General features: G+C 52.0%; 3 protein-coding genes across 3 annotated transcripts; 2 read left to right on the forward strand and 1 right to left on the reverse strand.

Moving 5' to 3' along the window:
- Positions 1-10,524: 10,524 nt before the first annotated feature.
- Positions 10,525-14,394, forward strand: LOC119095529 (uncharacterized). Its single transcript, XM_037218380.1, has 3 exons — positions 10,525-10,656; positions 12,793-12,952; positions 13,258-14,394. Exons 2-3 carry the CDS (start codon positions 12,793-12,795, stop codon positions 13,779-13,781), a joined length of 684 nt encoding a protein of 227 aa, XP_037074275.1. The 5' UTR covers positions 10,525-10,656; the 3' UTR covers positions 13,782-14,394.
- On the forward strand, positions 11,926-12,727 carry LOC119095209 (coiled-coil domain-containing protein 86-like). The gene is made up of 2 exons (XM_037218080.1): positions 11,926-12,665; positions 12,718-12,727. Exons 1-2 carry the CDS (start codon positions 11,926-11,928, stop codon positions 12,725-12,727), a joined length of 750 nt encoding a protein of 249 aa, XP_037073975.1.
- A 5,705-nt stretch (positions 14,395-20,099) lies between the features above and the next one.
- On the reverse strand, positions 20,100-21,193 carry LOC119095955 (uncharacterized). The gene is made up of 2 exons (XM_037218816.1): positions 20,936-21,193; positions 20,100-20,688 (listed from the first exon to the last, which is right to left on the reverse strand). Exons 1-2 carry the CDS (start codon positions 21,176-21,178, stop codon positions 20,443-20,445), a joined length of 489 nt encoding a protein of 162 aa, XP_037074711.1. The 5' UTR covers positions 21,179-21,193; the 3' UTR covers positions 20,100-20,442.
- Positions 21,194-21,199: the final 6 nt, after the last annotated feature.

The raw sequence follows: 21,199 nt of genomic DNA on the forward strand, positions 1-21,199 counted from the left end.
CCCCGCCGCAGCGCGAGCACCTCCACTTGACGCCGTGCAGCTGGACATGCAAACTCTACCCGCGATCAGCTATGCAACAACCGGTTTCAATCGAACACTTATACTGTCAGCTGTCGTCACAGCTCGGAACAGGCCGGGAATGAGCTTTTGTCGTCGCCAGGGGCCGCTGAGTTAAATGGGGCCGCATGGTCGGTGGATCGCTCCTGCCATGACGTCACGATTTTGCACCTTGCCTGGCCGGAGAGCGCGCATATCGGCTATCATCCTGAGGCGGTATCGGGGCCCAGCTGTCCCCAAGGCCAGCAACACAGCAAATGGCGTAACCGGTTGGACGAGCTTTAGCTAATGAGCGAAGCCACTCGTAATTACGCCCCCGGGTGGCCGGACGAATACCCTCCGCTCGGGTGGAGGGGGTCAATTTGATTCGTTCCCGAGATCTCAGAAAGCGAGAGAGTCAGATACACCACAGCGTGTGCTGGCCTGTACGTGAACTCACTTGTGTCAAAATCTAAGGTTCCTAGGTCAAAACTTCCGGGTCAAATAAGCTCAAGCAAGGTCAAACTCCAGGTTGGTGTCCAAAGTTCTCCTGGAGCCTAGATACCTGTTCTAAGCAAATGGTCACTGATGCTCACATAAGGTTAGTACTCTTGTCTGACCTTTCTAATGCTTTGGTAACCAAAATCATGCAAGACTGCTTTAAGTTTTGCGTTTGAATAAGCACCAAAGATTACGCTTGATAATATGTTCCTAGAAACATAATGTTGGCCTGGGTCATTTTCGGTCATTAGCCTATTCTAACCTTCAAGACGACCGGGGAAGACGTATAATGTGCTTCCTGTTATCAATGAATTCGAAATGAGTTCCAAATCTGCCCAATACAAAAAGCTCTAAAGTAATAAAACGGGCTGATTTTGACCTTAGTCCAACCTTTATATCTGACTCTAGATCACTGAAATTGGTTCATTCAGTTGTGTTGCCAAAGAAAGTATCTCAAAGATGTATGGCCGTGTCTAACACCCCGCTGTCGTTCAGATTAAACGATTCCCTAGAAATTATCAGCAAGGAACCAGATGGTTTGCACGCGTATGGCAGTAAGGCATCGGCGTTGCTTGGATAACGCGAGCGTTTTGTATGCTCGTGAGACCACATGCAAAACCTGTTAGCATTGCTCTTCATGGATCGTTACTGCTGAAAACCAAACACTTGATTAGTGAGATGTGTGTTCATAGCAGAAGCTGGCTGTGACAAAAAAAATCATATGAGATAAGTAAACGGATGAGCAGATGCGCATATCAGCACATCAGCCTGCTACGAGCCCTGGCTCAGCATAAATATCATAAACAGTGACGGAGCACATCGCATGCACACGTATATACTCGCCTATAGCGTCGGCTGGCGTTTTTACCAGCTCTGGCCGTCAAGGTTCGACGCCAACCCTTGACAAAACGCACCGACATGTGCCTGAGCCCAGCCGGCCGCCCCAATGACGTCATATTTAGACGCACGCCATTGTTCGTTGCTGCCTCCGTCGGACGGTGTTCGTCTCGTGAGATTACAACGCAGGCTCGCCGAGGTTGTGGACAGACTCCTACGCGTGCTACGCAGGTCTTTCACTTACCTGATCAATTTTCCGTTGTCGGCGTTGATCGGAAGGGGAGGTGATAAATAGGTCAGATCGTTCACGCGGGACGCAAGACTCGGCCTTGGTGACGAGTCCAGAAAGGCAGTTCGCAATGGCAGCGTGCTGGCTTTCACTCCCCTTAGCTCTTTTTGTGTTATCCTCCCCACGTTAAAGTCTAGGACTGCCAGCCTTCCTGGTCTCGTTGCGTCGGTCGCGCCGCAGCACTGCCTCCGGTACCGCATCGAGCCAGCTCCAGCCCGTAAGGCTCTCCGGGTACTACGGACCTCGGGCAAAACGACCAGCTTCTTTTTTGGAAGGAACTCGGCGCACCTCCCCACGAACACTCGTTGTGGGATGCTAGCGACGGCAGGGACCATACTGGCGCTCGGCGGCCGTGGCGCAAACGCGTTTTGAGCTCGGTCCCCCACATGGGAGCCGAAGGTGCTAACCTCTTGGCCATTGCGACCCAGCCGGCCAGATTCGAACCACGATGCAGTCTCCTCCTGCCAAATCCTTGGTTACTCGTAAATAGAAGTCTTCGGCCCCCCCCCCCCTACTCCACGCCGCACGCACACAGTTGGCTCACCCCCAAATGTGCCCGGTGACTGACCTGAGAAGAAGGGGGCCTGTTTTGTTGTCCAGGCTCTCAAAGGATGCTTTCACTGTGTCAAATGCAATGAAAACCTTTGCTACAGCATGACAAGTATCAAGGTGCTACCGTTGCTTGTTGTCAGTGGTGATCTCTGGCCCTTCGTCTCTTTTACGGTTTCCGGACAAACAGTTGAATGGAAAACAGTCAAACGAGAAAATGAGTGAAGAAGATCGAGCAAAAATCATGGAGAGGGATAAAAGTAAACAGGGATAACAGCTGACAGCCATAAACGTACACAGGGATAAAAGCCAAATCGAAAAACCCGACGGACAGAAAGTCAAAAGATATAAAAGCCGAATTGTAAAAAGCCGAGGCACAAAAACTCGAATGCAGTAAAAGTCCACAGGCTTAGAAGCCGAATCCGAAAAAGTTGTAAGGAATAAAAGGCGACAGTGGTAAAATGGTGCAAAAGGCTCCAAAGGACTGTGGCTCAAAGGACAAGTCAACAGGGATAAAATTCAGATTGAAAAGCAATTAAATGGACAAAAGTTAAACACAGATGAACGCCAATTGGATGTGAGGAAACAAGCGGGTCGTCAAGCCCAGACCCGAGGTGGTCGCGCCCTTGCATTGTAAGGCGCGTACGGCTCTCCGCAGTCCTGTCTGGTGAAACGGTGAGGGCAAAATTATCTGTGGCACTGAATGGAACGAATTGGGTGGTTGATTCAAGGTGTATAAATCAGCTATCTTTAGAGGGTGCCCTAAACCCATGCAAACCATTCGGAGTAAATCTATAAAAAGGGATTTGAGAGAAGGAGTCCTCATGATTGGGTGCCTGGCACGAACAGGAAGCACTCGGATTGCACTCGCGGCACCAGTGGATTCAACAGGTCGATGCACTCGGATGCACTCGGACTGCACTCGGACTGCACTCGGACTACACTCGGACTACACTCGGACTACACTCGGACTGCACTCGGACAACACTCGGACTGCACTCGGACTACACTCGGACTGCACTGGGACTACACTCGAAAGTACTCGGACTACACTCGGACTGCACTCGGACAGCACTCGGACTACACTCGGACTGCACTCGGACTACACTCGGACTGCACTCGGACTACACTCGGACTGCACTCGGACTTGCCGACTGCACTCGGACTTGCCGACTGCACTCGGAGGCACCGGTGGATTCGATGGGCCTCGTTTCCTCGCATCCCCGGGTCCCATTTGGGCCCGCTCCTGCTCACCCTGCAGCCCCCCTCCCCCCCCCCCCCTGGCAGGAAGCCAGCCTTCGAGCCTTCACAGCGGAACCATACGGAACGCGCTTTAAGGCTACCAGGTGGCCGATTTGCTGTGGGGACCCTGTTAACGTCTATGCCCATAGCAATGGCGTCTTTAAGCATTTTGTGGGTTGGTCGCGAGCAACGCAAGCGCCTGCGGCAGGAGGCGACGCAAAGCGGCGGCGGCGCCTGTCGTAAATTCCGCTGTTCGTTGATCCCGGTGCTGAGCAGACACATGTTTGTTTCTGATGCTCGTTCCTGGTTCCCACTTCTTCCTTCTCGTGAAAACGAAATTTCGGATCTTTGGCATGGCAATTGATTTCTTAAACACCGTTCCTGGGTCGTGGAGCCTATTGGATTTTTTATAAAACGCAACATCCTTGTTTCGGGCCACCACCGGTTCCTTCAACAATAAAAAATACGTCTTCACAAGAGTAGAACATGGTTCAAAGCTCCCTAAGTCCGTTAAAAAGCACCAGACAACCAGGGATACGGAGGACTACAAACATCCCTTGTCCCCATCCCTTTTTTGCAAATACCCCGCCCTGGTTTCTGGCTGTGTGGTGTGCGCTTGGTGCGGGTTGTGCATTTAGCGACATCTCGTAGACTACGATATAACTATTGTCTGTCGTGACTGGTTGGCCAGGTGGCAGCACTAACTGGTGGTACGGTAGAAGACAGATGCGTGCGCACTGGGGCGGGGAGGGGGAGGGGGGTGTTGATCTGCTGATGTTGAGGCGCTTGTCCTGACATATTAATCCTAGATAATAATGAGTCATAACTTACGATTTCAGTGGCTTCTTACATTTATTACGGCTACCCGCTTACCGTGGAACAGAGCGACAAAAATATAACGTCACAAGCTCCGGCCGGTGTTTTGGTTGCTACCGGTGAAGTGTTTTTCAATCTGTGATTTCTGTCGACTTCTGTTTCTTCCGATTTTTCCGGTTTCATTTTTATTCCTGTCGGCTTTTTGCCCTTCGACTTTCTCCAACGCGTCTTTTATGCCCGCCAAGTGTTTGTCTGCCCGCCCTTCCCTCATCCCAGCACGGATTCCTTCCAAAGCGCTCTTGCATCACAAACATTTCGTGTTTTCTTGAACACTGCTGGACTTCTACGTCAAAAGGTAAGCAAACTGATGCAGTTTACACCGTTTAGTCTTCAGGATTCACCAGCGTGAATCATCTTCTGCCACACAAGCTTTGCTTTTCTTTCCGTATCACTGGCCGTGCGTACAGCTGGTTGGAGTTGTACCTCAGCAACCGTTCACGACGCGTAGTGCTGAACGGCAAACAGTCTGAGGCGATTCCAGTGCGATCTGGTGTCTCGGAAGGCAGCATCCTAGGACCGTTGCTGTTCGCCTGCTTTCTGGCTGATGTTCCTGACCAAACTGAGAGTGAGTGCCTTATATACACTGATGAGGTGAAAATTTACCACCGAATCGACAACGTGGCAGATTGTCTTACACTTCAAGCGGATTTGGATCGTCTCTGTGGATGGTCTAAAAACTGGGGACCGAAATTGAACCCATCTAAGTGCAACACCATCTCATTCGTCCCCCGCACGTCACCTGTTCACTTTTCATACGCTCTAGACGGTCACCGCTTAGATAGCTGCCAGCAGACTCGCGATCTTAGCGTCTTGCTGGACACCAAACTCACTTTCGCCAATCACATAGATTCAGCTGCCTCAAAAGCAAATAAGGTGCTGGGCCTTCTCACGCGAAGCGTGCGAATGCCGTCGTGCCCTCGTCAGGCGCGCTTCAATCTTCAGGCTTTGCTTTGTGCCTTTAGCGTCATGTGAGGTCATTGATAGAGCACGGTAGTGTTATTTGGAGCGGTGATGCCGTTTCCCATCACGCCCGGTTCGAAAGACTGCGACGCCGCTTTCTGATATGGTTGGGTTCGAGTAGCCTGTCTCGGTGTGCCACGCTGGATTATGAGCATCTTCTCGCTTTCTCCAAAACATCATCTATCAAGGCACGCTTCACTCAGTTTGACATTTTATTTCTGTGCAACGTATTTCATCACAGGCTTGACTGCGCTCACCTGACATCACTATTCAGCATTCAGTCTGGCTACACCCGTCCGGCGTTCTCGGCATATCGGCCTTTTCCACCAGCCATTTGCAAGGGTCAACACCGTTAAAAATGAATTTGTCACACGACTACCCGCTGTCTGCAATCAATTTTTGCAGCAGTTTCTTTCAGCTGACTTTTTCATCCAATAAAATAATTCCGATCTGATTTGTTTAGGTTCGCCGGCACACGTAGAACATTTTCTTGATGACTTGGTGCGCGACTGTATGTAATGTGTGTGTGTGTGTGTGTGTGTGTGTGTGTGTGTGTGTGTTTGGTTAGGTTTTTTGTTTGTGTGTGTATCGTGTGTTTACTGTTCTTAAAACTGGACTGCTTCCGTAATTGGGCTTCTGCCTGCGGAATGCTTATGTCCTAAATAAACAAGTAAACAAATTTCATCCCTGTTGACTATTTGCTGTTCGAATCGATTGCATTTAACTGTTTTCCAATCGACTTTCTCCATCCATCATTTTACTGATCGTAGTATTCCAAAACGACTCCGTCCATCGTTACTTCCTGCATAAATCCAAGTATCATGTCTCTTTCCCGACGCACAGCTTCGTATCCCGTTTGACTGAGCGGCAGCCGTAGTTGGTTTGACCACAGCTGAAATTTGTCAGCGCTTCCCTGTCTCGGCATGTTTCCCTGGGGGGGGGGGGGGGCAAGGGGGCTCCTCTGGTAACTCTGTTGATGTTGATGTTGATGTTGATGGCTCTCTGTTAAGAAATGCTGAAGCTAGCCGTGGAGTGAAGTGATCCATAGGTTGTCGTTCAGCAAGGAATCCGTGGATTCGGGTCAAGATCGTGCCTCATGTTCTGTGTGCCTCATCTAAACGTATCTCATATTCCTGCCAACCTGTCGAAGGAATCGAGCAAAAGAATATAATGAAAGCATACCACATCAGTGGTTATCCGCAACCAAGGATTTCAGTGCAATGGTCGATTCACATTTGGGAGTTAAGTGTGGCATGATGGTCCTGGCAAAAATCGGTGCCAGTCGGTGAGCGAAATTCCAACAATAGCAGCGCATGAGATGTCATGCAAACGCCCTACCAGAGTGTGCATAGCTGCTTTTTGTTGTTGCAAAGCGCTTACATGAAGCCGCTATCTATAGCTACAAAGTGGTGGTTTCTTCGAAGCGTGGCGGCTGGCTTGACTGTTCAGAGCCGGCGAAGGTGAAAATTGTATCCCTTGGAGGTGGCATCGATGTAAGGTGGCAGAAAAATGTAGCCTTTAGCCTTGCTCGGTGCGCTGTCCAGCATGCAGGTAATCTCATTCAGACCAGCGGTCCTGAATATGTACATGTTTCGTACTTGCGACCATGGAAGACAGCACATGGGCCCGTGACCTCGCTAGCGTGAAACTGGAGTCCATAAGGTTGAGTCTTCTCTTTCCCCGCCGGCCGGCGGCCGGATGTTGGTACTCCGGGTGAGTCCACTGAGCTCGCGCGTGCCCTTGGCATGACACGTCGGACATGTCGCGCGGAAACGTCGTTTATAATGAGATCGAGAGAGATATAATGAGATTTATAATGAGACGCATGAGATCCGCACCGAGGAGCTGGCGACTAGAAAACAGAATCAGATATCATCCTTGTCACGCAAATCATTCGCCACGATCTCTTCGAACCCCATGCCAAAACCTGCGATCTCTATCTATCTACACACCGTCATAGTAGTTTTAATCTTCGATAGATGGCAGCACCGTCCGACGGTACCGGCAGCTAACATTCCACGCCAGCCTCATGCACCGCCTGGTTGGGCAAACAAGCGTTATCGTAGCGCCCGGCGGGCTGATAAGGAGCGGCCCGACGGCGAATCAGGCGCCCGGGACGGCACTGCGGTACCCCCCCCCCCCTCCCCCCTCTCCCCCACAGCCGAACAGCCGTGGATTGCGGCCAGAACCGTGGGGCTGGAGAAATGTAGGTGCAGATATAATCAGAGCGAGCAGGAAGACTACACCTGTGATGAGACAACCGGGAGCACCATGAGACCCAAGCTTTGACGAATTTGACAAGCTCCTCTCGAAACATCGACAAGCCGAGCCCTGGCCCAGGACCAAATTCAGTTGGAACGGGCAGGCCTTCCAGTTTGCAGCTGACCTTAAAAAAGAAACCGTGTCCTATGGACATATACGAGGGGTAATCCCGTGTTTGTGCTCCTCCCATTACCAAATTTGTATATGCATAAGAAGAAGAAAACTTGAAAAATCGTCGCTAACACGTCATAATAAGCAAACTGCAAATTGTGGAACTTTGATTCGCTATGCGAGAAACTTCGCGCCCCACGGGACCGCAAAAATTGATTCTTTGGTGATTTTTAAAAAATCTTCCGCCGGTTCGAAAATCTGCACATCCCCGGATGCTCCCTATCTCCATGAAGTGATTTCGCGAGATGACCTCCACTGGTTGGACCTGCCGCCTCCTGAGATCCCAAGTTGGTTGCAAAGCACGTAGTCCGCCGGGCGCGTATGCATCATATATCTTCACGGCCGAATGGCTTACGACAACCAAGAGGGGCTCCAGGCGCGTCCAGGTCTTCCCCTCCCCCACAAAACTAAAGAAATAGACGCCGGAGTCCCAGGGAATATTAAGGGATGCCGCCAGAGCATCCCGCAGCAGCCCAGCACCCAGTGACGTAGGATTTGAAGTCACCCGCAATAATCAGCGCGGGCGTATGACAAGGGTGACAACGGTCATTGACTGCGGCATTGGCAGCGGCTCGCACAGTGGCCCTCCTCGCTCCATAGTTCTGGCGTTGCGCAAACGCGAGGTGAGTGTACAAGCATTGTCATAGAGCCACGAAGGATATTACCACGTATTTATTTAGGGGTGTTAAGTATGAAATTTATTATTATTACTAATAAATATTATTATATATAATAATACATAACATTATTAGGACCACGTATTAAAATAGAGGGTGTGAAGCCCGACACACAGTGCCTAGCTTTTGGCCACGGCCACACAAGTACGTAAGGACACTTCTTCTACGACTGCCTAAGCGCTTCTCATATGGGCACCTAACAGTTTGTAATATTGTATTACAAATAATCAAGATATTCACACTTTTTAGAACCTACAATGGCGTAAAATGAATGCGGATATTTAGATATGCGTTATAAGTTTGTTTTGTTTAAAGGGAATGTTTCACATTTGTAGAAATTGAAGTAAGCATCAGGTATGATGAAACAAGCTCACTTATAACTATTGGTACATTTTTTTTAATGGAAAGACTACTCTAGGCGTCACGATGATCTGTTTAGTAAATATGCTCCTCAATGCGTCACGGTTTGATTACGTCATCGTACCTTGCACAGCATTGATTAAGAGCTATTGACTGCCGTTATATTTGAAAATGGCGCTCGTGAGCGCCAGATATGAATGCCTCAATAATGACATTTTTCTTGGTCTTGATCGTCGGACGGCTTATGGAATGGCAGGATTTAAAAGGCGCTGTTACGACGTCATGTATGCCAAGGTGACTGAAATATTCCCCTCGATACACCTTTCGACATTTTAATGGTTGTTTAGCTCAAAAAAAATGAGGGGCTTATGTCTTAAGAAGGACAGGATTGCAAACAGCACCGAAAGGTCTTCAAGATGGCTGCTTCAGTTCAAAGCCCCATATAAATGTGGAACACTTCCCTTAAGATTACGCGGCCCAGCGAACGTGTAATACATGCGAGTGAGCCCTGGTCGAATAGAAAGGAGCTTCCATCGCGCAGAAGCGCTCCTCAACTTATCAGGGCATGTGTGAGGTCAGCACCATATGCTACAGGTGGGATCACATGGTTATTTTACACTACGAGTGGTTGAAAACACTCAAAGGAACGTCACGTAATGTAAGCAAAAGTTCTTGACCATGTCCTCACCACTTTGCATAATGCCTTGGTAGGCGGTCTGTCTTTATCCTTTGTATTTTCGCGGCATACGTTGCGAGTCTTCTTTTTTGGCAGACCGACGATTTGTCCCGAAGATGCTTCTCCAACTTCGTTCGTTAAAAAATGTCACCATAACGACGTCATGCCACCTCACCCTCGCATTCACCTGGATCTGGCTCATCTGCTTCCACATGAAGGGACAAGTGGAACCATCGGCTTGTAACGCACGTCATCACCCACCCACTGTTGCTCGTGTTTGGGTCGAGTGCAGTGTTCTTGATCCTAACAGAACACCGTTTTTCCGACGTCGCATAGACGCGTGACTTCGCTTGCAGGAGAGGTGGATGACCTCAACATTACCGACGTTGTGAAGTTTGTACTCGCAGTTAGACTGTAGCTCACGCATTTGCAGTATAACGGTACTATAACCTGACTAATTATAGATTTTAGCACCGCGCGCAGTAATGTTACGTAGCACGGTGCCAATACAAAGACAACAAAGAACTTTCAGACAACAGCGCGGCCGAGATGCCGTTGATAACTCTGTCGCAAACTGATTGCTAAGCACGCCAGAGCCCGCGATAAATCAGGACAATCAGCGGAGCTGTGGCTTTCATGAACACCGGCGCGGTACAAAACGCCCGCACCTGATGAGAACATCACGCATATGCCCACGGGGTCCAAAGGCAACGATCGGTTCCTTGTTGCATGTGAGTAACGCTCCGCTGAGTATCTGTGAGGCTGTGTCGCAGATAAGCGCAACGGCTGCGCAGGGATAGGTGTAATCACAAAGGTCTTATCGCCGCCGCATTGCCGATAGCCAGAGGCGGAGGGAGACGGCAGTGCTGGGTGTTCACATGGCGTTTGATGACTTGCCGTCAACAGCAAATGAAGTGTGCTCAAAAGCATTGCCACTCGGGAATGCCTGGATGCCGCTCGTTGAAGGACGTGAAAGTTCAGCTACTTCCCCGCGACGCTTCTGGGAAGCAAGCTTCGTCCGCCCCTGGTATAGCGTTATCGGGGGGTGCGCAACATGAGTCGGTTGGTCACCTTCAGGCATTCCGGGCCGAACGTGAAGCCAGCGCGACAGGCATCGAGGTGTGGGAACGGAGGGCCGGCGCACCAGCGAGGACAAGGGGAACGGAAGCCGATCGGCTACCGGGAGTAACTGCCCAGCACACTTCCGGCCGGACAGGAAGGTAGGCCTGGGGACGGGCGCCGAACGCGACGCGAGGGGTGGGACCAGACCAACGACAGTGAGGGTCGTGTCCGAGTACGCGTAGGGGAGTGGCTGGGAAATGGCCAGCGAGCGCCGTTCTCAATGATACGTGGAAGATATATCTGCTTCCGCCCCATCGACTTTCAGCACTGTCGCCTGTGTGCCCTCCAGAAAAAGATGAGAACACATAGTTGGAATGTGGACCCGTTTCCCCTATCGCTCACATTATCCGAGCGCAAACCAGAGTTTTAACGCAATAACGTTTTAGTATGGCAGGCGGATCGTTACCGGCGGCAGAAAACAACTGTCGTGAACGGCGGATAACAGCCGTGCAATACCCAGTTGTGTTCCATACTGTGTATTTCGCAATCGCGCGATTTCTTACTGGCCACTGGGAGGATCGCCTCGGTCACAGGGTTCGTGATTTGCCCACAAGCCGTTTTCAAAGACCTCATGCGACACGGGCTCTTCTGCCCAGAGCCAATGTATCTTCCGACACAGAAGACTTTGTGCAGATGATACCAAGTAACAAGGTCGCACCACACGACCACCACAAAAACAGGGTGCCAGGCAAGCAGGGCGGGCGAGGTGGCGTCGTTGCACCGCGATATCTTAAACATATTCAGTGCAGCGTGGCGCTCAGCGGAGGAACGCAGGGTAACTCATGACGTCCTCAGGGGTAACCGGTTCATAGCGATGTCCAAACCTTTCTTTGGGCGAAGATATGGGAAATTCAAGCCAGTGACGGTAAGGCATCATATATTGTCAAATGACAATACATATAGTATGATATAATCATATGTATATACATATGTGGATATATATATATACATATATATATACATATATATATATATGTATATATATACGTATATATGTATATTTGTATATATATATATATATATATGTATATACATACATGTGTATATGCGCATATATAACATGCGGCATGGTAAGGTAGGTAAGGTATAATCTGCAGGTCGGTTGTACAGGTGCACCAATGCAAAGCTACACCTCATCTGGATCCTGTCCCTGTCCAGGGAGATGGAGCACGCAGAGCACCCCATCCATATCTAATTTTAGCGCACAGATCCATGCGTCATCAGTCGCGTTGTCATATCATGCCACGTGATCGCGCTATCATGGCGACACCACAGCAGCAGAGCCGCGGCGTAGGCTACACTACCGCTGGCCTGGCTGAGCGCCTGCCGGGTCGGCGATCGTGGAGTCGCCTGATGTCGAGCGTCACATGAAGCTGGCGTTGTCTGGAAGCAAGTGCCAGATGGAGCTGTTGTTGTCTGGAGCCAAGCGCCAGATGGAGCTGAGCTCCTCTGATGATGAGCGCCAGATGGAGCTGGGCTCATCTGGTGACGAGTGTCAGATGGACCAGGGCTCATCTGGTGATGAGTGTCAGATGGACCTGGGCTCGACTGATGATGAGTGTCAGATGGACCTGGGCTCGACTGATGATGAGTGTCAGATGGAGTTGGGCTCGTCTGATGATGAGTGTCAGATGGAGCTATATTCATCCGATTCCCAGCGCCAGATGGAGCAGGGCTCGCCTGATGCTCAGCGCCAGATAGAGCTGGGCTTGCCTGATGCTCAGCGCCAGATGGAGCTGAGCTCGCCTGATGCTCAGCGCCAGATGGAGCTGAGCTCGCCTGATGCTCAGCGCCAGATGGAGCTGGGCTCGCTTGATGCCGAGCGCCAGATGGAGCTGGGCTCGCCAGGTGCTCAGCGCCAGATGGAGCTGAGCTCGCCTGACGCTCAGCGCCAGATGGAGCTGGGCTTGCCTGATGCTCAGCGCCAGATGGAGCTGAGCTCGCCTGATGCTCAGCGCCAGATGGAGCTGAGCTCGCCTGATGCCGAGCGCCAGATAGAGCTGGGCTCGCCAGGTGCTCAGCGCCAGATGGAGCAGGGCTCGCCTGATGCTCAGCGCCAGATGGAGCTGAGCTCGCCTGACGCTCAGCGCCAGATGGAGCTGGGCAGGTCTGATTTCCAGCACCAGATGGAGTTGAACTGGTCTGGTTCCCAGCGCCAGATGGAGCTAGGTGGGTTTGATGTTCAGCGCCAGATGGAGCTGGGCTCGCTTGATGCCGAGCGCCCTGACCGGCAGATGTCGTCGTATAAGGCGGCGTACCGGCCGACCACTGGCGGCTGGTCCGAGAACCAGGATGAGGGCGAGTCGCTTTCATCGTTCGTGGCACCACTGATGCTCTTCCTGGTCATCATCTTCACCCTCATGGGCATGATCCCCATGGCCATGACAACCAAAGGTGGGGCGACCGTGGACTCTCGAACGTGGCGTTGAGGCTCGTGGGTGTGATGACCGTGTGGTGCTTGCTGCTGGACTTCTGCTTTGTAGACATCATGTGACAGAAATCGTCCTTGCGTATGCGTGCGCGTGTATGGGTATGGGTCTTCCTGCAGCGATACCCCTACTCTCTTAAGAATATCTCTCAGCATACCCTTGATGGTCAGTATCACACCCAGTGACGTCACGCAAACACGAGCAGAGCACCACGCCGCGCCAGCTCAGCCGTGCAGGCTCCCGCTCAGTTGACGCCCGTCCCTGTTCCAGACTGGGCCAACAGCCAAGGCACGGAGGGCCAATGCATGCTGTACGCCTCGCTGACACAGTACCAGGACATCGGCGACACGTGGGGCAGCAGCATCGGCACGTGCTCGTTCGTGGCGTACGGCACGATCCTGCCGGTGCTGGGTGCCGTGCTGCTGCTCACGCTGTACTACATCCTGCGTGGGCGGGACACGCCCGCCTCCAGCCGCTGGTGGCGCGTCTTCACCACGGCCGCCCTCCTGCTCGGCGCCTACCACCTGGTCATCGTGTGCATGCTGACGGACGGCTACACGCGCACGTGCCTCGCGATCCTGGGCAACAACGCCAACCTGGACAAGTACCAGTACCGCAAGTGCTCCGACGGCCTCGGCTCGCGCGACTCCAACTACAACCACAACTACCCGACGCAGCAGATGCTGACCGTCACGCTAGTCGGCTACTGGGTGGCCGAGTTCAGCTGGATCGGCATCGTCTGGTCCATGGTCATCAACATGCTGCATGCCCAGGGTCTCTACTGCCTGTTGTAGGTCGGCGGCGGCGGCAGATGATCGGGGTGCGGGGAGAGGGCCCGCCTGCCACAGCGCTAACCGTATTGGCAGCGCGCGAGGCCGTATGGGCAAGGACTGGTGTGTCCATTCTCGACGTGTTCGTCTATCCGACGACGGACACCTCTCCGCTGTGGAAACCGCGAATCAAGGGCCCTTTACACTAAATGCTAATCAAATGACGTTCGAATGATTCCATGCGTTCTTTTCAAGTTATTTCTGTGTACAAATGTATGCGCTGTATGATGCGATCGCACAGTCATGCCGCGTACGCTGAGTTGTATGGTTTTGTATTTCTTTAGTGGCGCCGTCTGTAATTCATTATTCGTCTCCGCGTGCACTAAATTGTTCGCCGCTTGCGATACGACATGATCAGACGACAGGCAATTCATGACAAGCAGAACGCATCGAGCATCAGTCCGAATTTGGGCAGCCATCTTCATTTTCTTCTCGAAAGTTTGCATTATGACACGTGATCACGCTTGTGTTTCTCGGGGTGCGCCTACTTGCGTGCACGCTGCGAGGCACGGTGCTTTCAATAGGCGTCCGGATAGCACACGCGTGAATTTCTTGCATAAAAGTGATTCATTGTTTAGCATCTGTTTCTCGCTGACATTATGAAACTGAAAACGCTACGTGACCTCATACGTTATGCTACTACTTATCCTGATAACCTTTGCATCCACCCATGCGTAGTGCAGGTGTGCACAGCGTAGCACAGAGTATGGATGCATGCAGTGAATTCGTAGGGTAGGGCGTGCGGCATTGTTTTTATGCCTATTTTATTTGTATGCTTCTCGTTGTGATTGTACCTGCAAACAATTGGCCGATTTGTTTTTCATTGGTCCTTGGCAACGTTAACCTTTTGAGGCCATTTCATATAATCGGCAGCTTTTACGTAGCATAATGTGTATCCCTACTGACACCAACGCGCCTTTGCCGTTTTCCCACGCCCTGGCGTCACTGATGGGAGCCAGCAGCAGGTCGGGAATGCCCCTCGAATGATCGATGCGCATTTACATGCGACGTCTGATGTTTTGTACGCTCCCTAGAACAAGGTTATCCTAGATTGCGCTCTCCCCTTGCCATTGTGTGACACCGCGCGATCTTGTTTTAAGCTTGTGGACGGTGTTTGGTACGATAACTACATACATAAAATGCAGGGGCGGGTGATGCGTACGGCGTAGAAACCTTGAAACCTTCTCGCCGGTCAGTCGGTCTCATCAGGGGGGGGGGGGGGGGGGAAGGGGGTCAGACAAAACTCGCCGCTTGGACACCATGCGCTGAGTACACGTTGGTGTCGACGGACCTCGGTCAGTCAATAGAAAACTGAGACGATGATTCAGGCAGGGAGTTATGGGACCGAGAGTCGCCCCCGACTCTGGTACTAGGCTGGGCCCGAGACGCCTCTGGCCGGTGCCCACCGCCAGGTCAGGACGCCGTAAGGGGTAACCAGAGAGGTGATGGTCCACCGACAGCATCGCCAGGGCGGTGGAAACGAAACATGACGATGAAATCAGGTCGAAATGGAGCGAAACTACCAACCTCAAGAATGTCTCCTACCTCGCTCTGCTTAAGGTCAGACCAGTGTATCAGGAGATATTGGCGTCCATTTAAAACATGCATGCAACGGCATGAAGTAGTGTTATTGGAGCATTTACTTTCTAAAGGGACAACGCATCGGGTAGAAAAGTGTGAAATCGACCTAAAGCCTTTCTACGAATGATCTGCTGCTTACTTTCCTCCACTTGACACACACCTCCGTCATCGAGCAACAATACAACAAATGCTCTTTTCTGGGAAGCATTTAGACGTTTGTTTAGCACATCGTATGCGCAAATAAGGGATCTCTTTTACGTCAATGAGGACCCTTAGGTCGGCCAGGGTCCAAATTCCCGGGTCAGGGGGCTTGCGGCGTCAGGGAGGCGACCAATGTACATGCACGCATGCCGTGCAACACCAGAAATGCAGCCGGCAAGCATCCCGGGCTGGGATGGAACGACCCTTCAGCTGCCGGCTGGTAAACATAATGTGCCCTTAGTGTTCTACCCACTGGGCCCTTGCTCGGCAAAAAGGTGAGAGATTTTCTTAGTGCTATATAGGACAAATCAAAATCAGATAAAAAACGAAGAAATGCCGACACAAGCGAGGACGTCCATCCAGGGTTGTAACTTTGTTTTCGGAGTGCCTGAGCCCCCCCCCCCCCCCCCCCCTCCTTTCGCCAGTGCTGACTTTAAGGGAATGGTCCACCTTTGAAGATATTGAAGCAAGTATCAGAAATGATGAAATCAGTTCACTTGTAGTGATTGATACCCTTGTAAGTAAAAGCGACTGCTCTACGCAGAAAAAAGCTCTCAATTTAGTAAATATGCTTTATTCGATTCTGTCTCCGCGAAGGTGCGCACGAGTCGGCGGTCAGAACTACTGTATTTCCGTGCTCCGCGAGACGCTCTGCCATCTACCGCTCGGTCTAGATACTACTTCTCGCGCGCTATACTCGGCACTCGCACATGCTTCTCAATAAGTCATTGCTTGATTGCGTCATGGAACGTTCGTACGACGATAAGGTGCTGCCAGTCCAGCCGTGCGAGCTTGTCACTCTAGCGCTTTCCTGTAGTACTTCAATTCGCCGAAAGATGGCAGTGACGACGCAGGAGGTATTCCGAGCCAAATTTTGTGTTCGCGTCTTTGCCGTTTCTCGTGTTGTTCTTGCAAGAATTTCCGTGAGTTTACGAAGAAAAATTGCATTTACATACTCAGTTGTGGTGCAGTTCTTAACATATGCCGAGGTGGCCGGTTGAAATACTCGTCGCTCGGGTGGGGGCCAACTGGACGAGCTGAGATTTCAGGAACTTGGGGGAGACAGAAATCATCCGTCCTCCTTATCCTCTTCATCTCGCTTCATCTTGCATCCTCGCGACGCCCCGCTTGTCCTGGGCGGGCCGCGTGCGTCAGCCGCGAGTGTGCCGAGATCTCTGTGGGAAGGGGAGCCCGGCCGGGTACCCAGCGCGCATGCGCGGGTTAAAACTCGGCGGTTGGCCCCTCAGGCGCATGCAAATCTGCCCCACCGCGAGCCACTTTCCTTCATCCCATAACCCTGACAAGATTTTCTGGTTGAAAGGCTCTAATCCAAAAACAAAACAAAATCGACATAGAAACACTCAGACATAGCGTGTGTTGCCCCGTACGTAAGCCCACTTAAGTCAAAACATCAAGCTAATAGTTATCGCCAATAATGTGATGGTGGCCTGCCGGACGTTCACTACCACCGCTCCCCTTCTTACTAATGCGCTGGCATTCTGGTCAAATAAGGTAAAACATAGTCGAATTCTAGGTTGCTGTCCAAAATGCTTTCAGACCATCTCATGTGACCACCGTAAACCCAGATATCTGATCTGAGCAAAAGGTCACAGGTATTCACTTGAGGTCAGTGACCTTGCCTGACCTTTTTAAGGTCATCTTGACCGAAAGCCTATAATACTGCTCTGATTTTTGCACTTAAATAACCGTCAAAGATTACGCCAGGCAGCATGTTTTTAAAAAAACGGAATGTTGGTCTGCGTCATTTTAGTTCAGTGGCCTATTGTGATCTTTACGCTGCCCATAAACGAGATGTAATGCGGTTCCTGTCATCAATAAATTCAAAATCAACACTAGAATTTACCCCAAACAGCCAGCTCTAGAGTAATAAAACATATTGGTTTTGGCCTTGGTCTCGCCTTCGTATGTGACCCCAGGTCAATGTTATTTGTGCATTCAACTGTTGTGTTGCACAAGAAGCTATCTCAGAGACGCATGGCCTCGTCCAATACTCCGCTGTTGCACCATATTGAGTGATTCCCAACAAATTGTCTTCGTTGAATCCGTGGTCTGACTTTGACCTGTCGTAGGTCAGTGACCTTACGAAGCACATCTGAATTTTTTATGTCAAATGATTTGCCATTGAATTGTCTACAGCCAAAAGCAATTGGCGAGGCTGTGCAGGCCGTTCGGAAATCGCTGCGCAAAAGCTTTCGGGCAGTCAAATTGACCATCCAACCGAGCGTGTGTTCAATTATTCGATTACAAGCCCCATTTCCTCAGTAATTATCAATCCTATCCAACTTTTCATGTTATGCAGCACAGAACATGATCCCTTGATCAAAATCATATAATAATCATATTAAACTATATGGTGTTGGTACGGTGTCGTCCAATAATCATAATCAACTTGCACACATTGCTCAGCATTAAATGGAAGTCAATAGAGGTACATCTGACCTGATTCAAGGGTCAGGCAGGATGACACATGCCTTCTCTTTTCAGGGAGGAAAAACGCTTGATCTTTGTAGCTCTAGCCTTGAAAGTAACCCCCCTCCGCTGACACCTAGACGAAATCACGGGTGCATAATTCGATATTAAAGTTACTGAGAGGAGATGACCACGTGCAAAAATCGTTCATGCCTGTGTACGAAGCCAGGCCTCAATGCGCTCTGGAATGCATGTCCTGGAATTTGTGTTGGGGCTGCCTTTTACCAGTTCACTGGAAAGGGGCAGTTTGCGAGATGCGTGCGATTACCGTGTAGCATGCGGCAGCGTTGGTATGGTGTTGTCGTCCAGCGGCATTCCTCTCAGCATTCTTTCGCGCGTTTCCGGCCCTTCGGCTGACGGATGTGGCCGGACGGGAGCCACCGTCGTTGTTCGTCCTGATCCCATCTGAAGGGACATCGCTGGTGACCGCGTCCATCCTGCCTCGCCGCTGAAGTCTGGAGGCGTAAGTGATGACACTGTCCGCCTTATCTCCCCAGGCTGCTGGTGGAGCGGGGCGAGCTGCTTGTGGTGGTGCCATGCCCACGCTGCCGGTCGGCCACATCAGCCCGCTGCTGCTGACCGTAGTGGAGACGCCGCACCACGCGAGCCGGCCGGACGGCAGCGGCGACACACCGGTGACCAGCGGACCCGAGCAGCTGACCGCCGACTGCGTGCCGAAGCATGAGACGGCACCTGATGTGTGGTGCTGGGCGCGAGCTACCGCCGACCTCGCCCTGATCAACGTCCTGACGGCAATAAGCCTCGTCCCTACTTGCTACCGGTGGATCACCAGCCTCGTCCCTACTCGCTACCCGTGGATCACCAGCCTCGTCCCTACTCGCTACCGGTGGATCACCAGCCTCGTCCCTACTCGCTACCGGTGGATCATCAGCCTCGTCCCTACTCGCTAGTGGTGGATCACCAGCCTCGTCCCTACTCACCACCGGTGGATCATCAGCCTCGTCCCTACTCGCTACCGGTGGATCACCAGCCTCGTCCCTACTCGCTACCGGTGGATCACCAGCCTCGTCCCTACTCGCTACCGGTGGATCACGTTTCTCGCCTCCCGCACTGTTTCAGGTGTTGGATACCCGCCCGACAGTTGCAAGGGCTGCTATCACGATGGAGTTCGGCGGGTCCGCGGCTTTGTTGCTCATTCCGCGTTGGAACGCATGCTGCTTATATGAATTCCCCCCGGAGCGTTTTACTTCTTTTTACAAACTTGGTAAGCAGAATGGCTGAATGACTGTAGCGTGCCGCAATGCTAGTGCGCAGTCCGCCCTGCGTCATGTGACGTCGTGATTTTAGGTGACCGGCCTCCAAGCACGGCCGGTGATGCTCCAGAGCACACGACCACGGATGACTCGGGGGATATGGCAGCGGGCTGAGCATGACTGGTGGTGCTCCAGAACACACGGCCACGGATGACTCGGGGGATATGGTAGTGGGCTGAGCACGGCTGGTGGTCCTCCAGGGCACACGGCCAAGGGCGACGCAGGAGACGTGGCTCGCAGGATTAACAGAACGTAATGGAATAAAGTAGCGCTGCTAGAAGATTATATATAAGAATAATAATATGCATAATATATATATATATATATATATATATATATATATATATATATATATATATATATATATATAAGAAGACTGTATATTGCATAGCATCCTCAAGGCTTATTACACCTGAAATTCACAGCGCAAGTGCCGGCCATGCGCGCGCACATCCCTCTACGTGCCGGGGCCCTCCACGCTAACGTGAAACGCCACTGCGATTGCCTCGCCCTGCCCGGTTATCGTCTGAGCAGGACAACTCTGGCCGCACGTCTACATGAATCAACAACTTTATCAACGCAACACAGATAGCCGGACCAGGCTATGAGACCATGACAAGGGCAGAGCCCCTCCCCCCCCCCACACCCCCCGATGTTTGCCCAAGGCGCCACTTCCCGTCACGTCAGCGTTGACCTCAGCTGACACGGACGCCGCGCCGCCGCGAGCCGTCGGGCACATTCGACCCTCTTATCCTCCTTCGTATTTTCATCCTAAATCCTCGCGACGCCTCACGTGTCCGGCACAGGCTGCATGTGTCAGTCACGAATGCGCCGAGACGCCCCCTGGATGGGGACCCCGACCGGGCGCCCAGCGCACACCCCGCAGAGGGGTCCCCGCGCGGCTAAGGCTCAGCGGTTGACCTCAGGCGCATGTAGTTCTGCCTCGCCATAATCCATTCTCCTTCACCCCATCGCCCTGAAGCGGTCATTTCTGGTCGAAAGGGTTCTGATCCAAACAACCAAACAACCAAACAACCAAACCACCAAGCCACCAACCAAACAACTAGACAACCAAACGGTCATGCGCGGGGTGCCGAGGAGCAACAGTGGGCAGGCGGCCGCGGGTAGGTGCTGCCACAGACGAAGTTCATCAGCGTGCCGACAGCCGCCGCCCGCACCGTCGGCCCCGCATGGTTCTCGTCCAGGCACTCCATCTTCAGTGGCGCCGGCATCGCGGTGTGGTTGGCGGCCAGCGGCAGGCACACCGAGTGCTGCACGCGCAGCGTGTCGGCCAGCGAGGACGTCCACGGCCGAACGCCCCGCACCTGTAAACGAGCCGTCAGCCGGCACGGTGACCTGTAAGCACGACGGGTTTCGACCCGGCCATGGCGACCAAGTGAGCGAAATGGCGTGTATGGATATTGAGACTAGATACTACACCAACGGCATTTTGTGATGAGAACTGATGTTTAAGCGCGCCGCTTGGTGTTTGCATTGCTCGCTGAATGAAACGGGTATATGTACACTCACAACGCGTCTAAAGCATTCATACCGCCGTTTTGGTCAGCTCACCTGACTTAGAAATTCAAGACCCAGTGCATTTAAAGCCAAAATGACAGGGCCAATCTTAGATCTTCTTCCTCTACCCTCCAGAAACTCCGGCCCGTCCAGCTTGTACACGATCTGGGTGTGAGCTGCCAATGTCTGCAAGGTGGGCATCAGCTCCAACCACTCCATCCGAAACTTCATGACCCGCTCCCGCAGCGGATCGCCCATGTGCCCGGGTGGCTTGGCGTACCACAGGCCGGCCGTCATGACCACCAGGTCGGGGCACTC

Source organism: Pollicipes pollicipes, unplaced genomic scaffold (genome assembly GCF_011947565.3).
Source record: "Pollicipes pollicipes isolate AB1234 unplaced genomic scaffold, Ppol_2.1 Scaffold_4219;HRSCAF=4965_pilon_pilon_pilon, whole genome shotgun sequence".
Classification (NCBI taxonomy): Eukaryota; Metazoa; Arthropoda; class Thecostraca; order Pollicipedomorpha; family Pollicipedidae; genus Pollicipes; species Pollicipes pollicipes.

What these genes read in the sequence shown, in the direction of transcription:
- LOC119095209 (XM_037218080.1), top strand. Translation starts at nt 11,926, where the DNA reads ATGAAGCTGGCGTTGTCTGGAAGCAAGTGCCAGATGGAGCTGTTGTTG.
- LOC119095529 (XM_037218380.1), top strand. Translation starts at nt 12,793, where the DNA reads ATGTCGTCGTATAAGGCGGCGTACCGGCCGACCACTGGCGGCTGGTCC. An exon ending in CATGGCCATGACAACCAAAG is followed by an intron (nt 12,953 to 13,257) that starts GTGGGGCGACCG and finishes TCCCTGTTCCAG; the next exon opens with ACTGGGCCAACAGCCAAGGC.
- LOC119095955 (XM_037218816.1), bottom strand. Translation starts at nt 21,178, where the DNA reads ATGACGGCCGGCCTGTGGTACGCCAAGCCACCCGGGCACATGGGCGAT. An exon ending in GTCTTGAATTTCTAAGTCAG is followed by an intron (nt 20,689 to 20,935) that starts GTGAGCTGACCA and finishes GCTCGTTTACAG; the next exon opens with GTGCGGGGCGTTCGGCCGTG.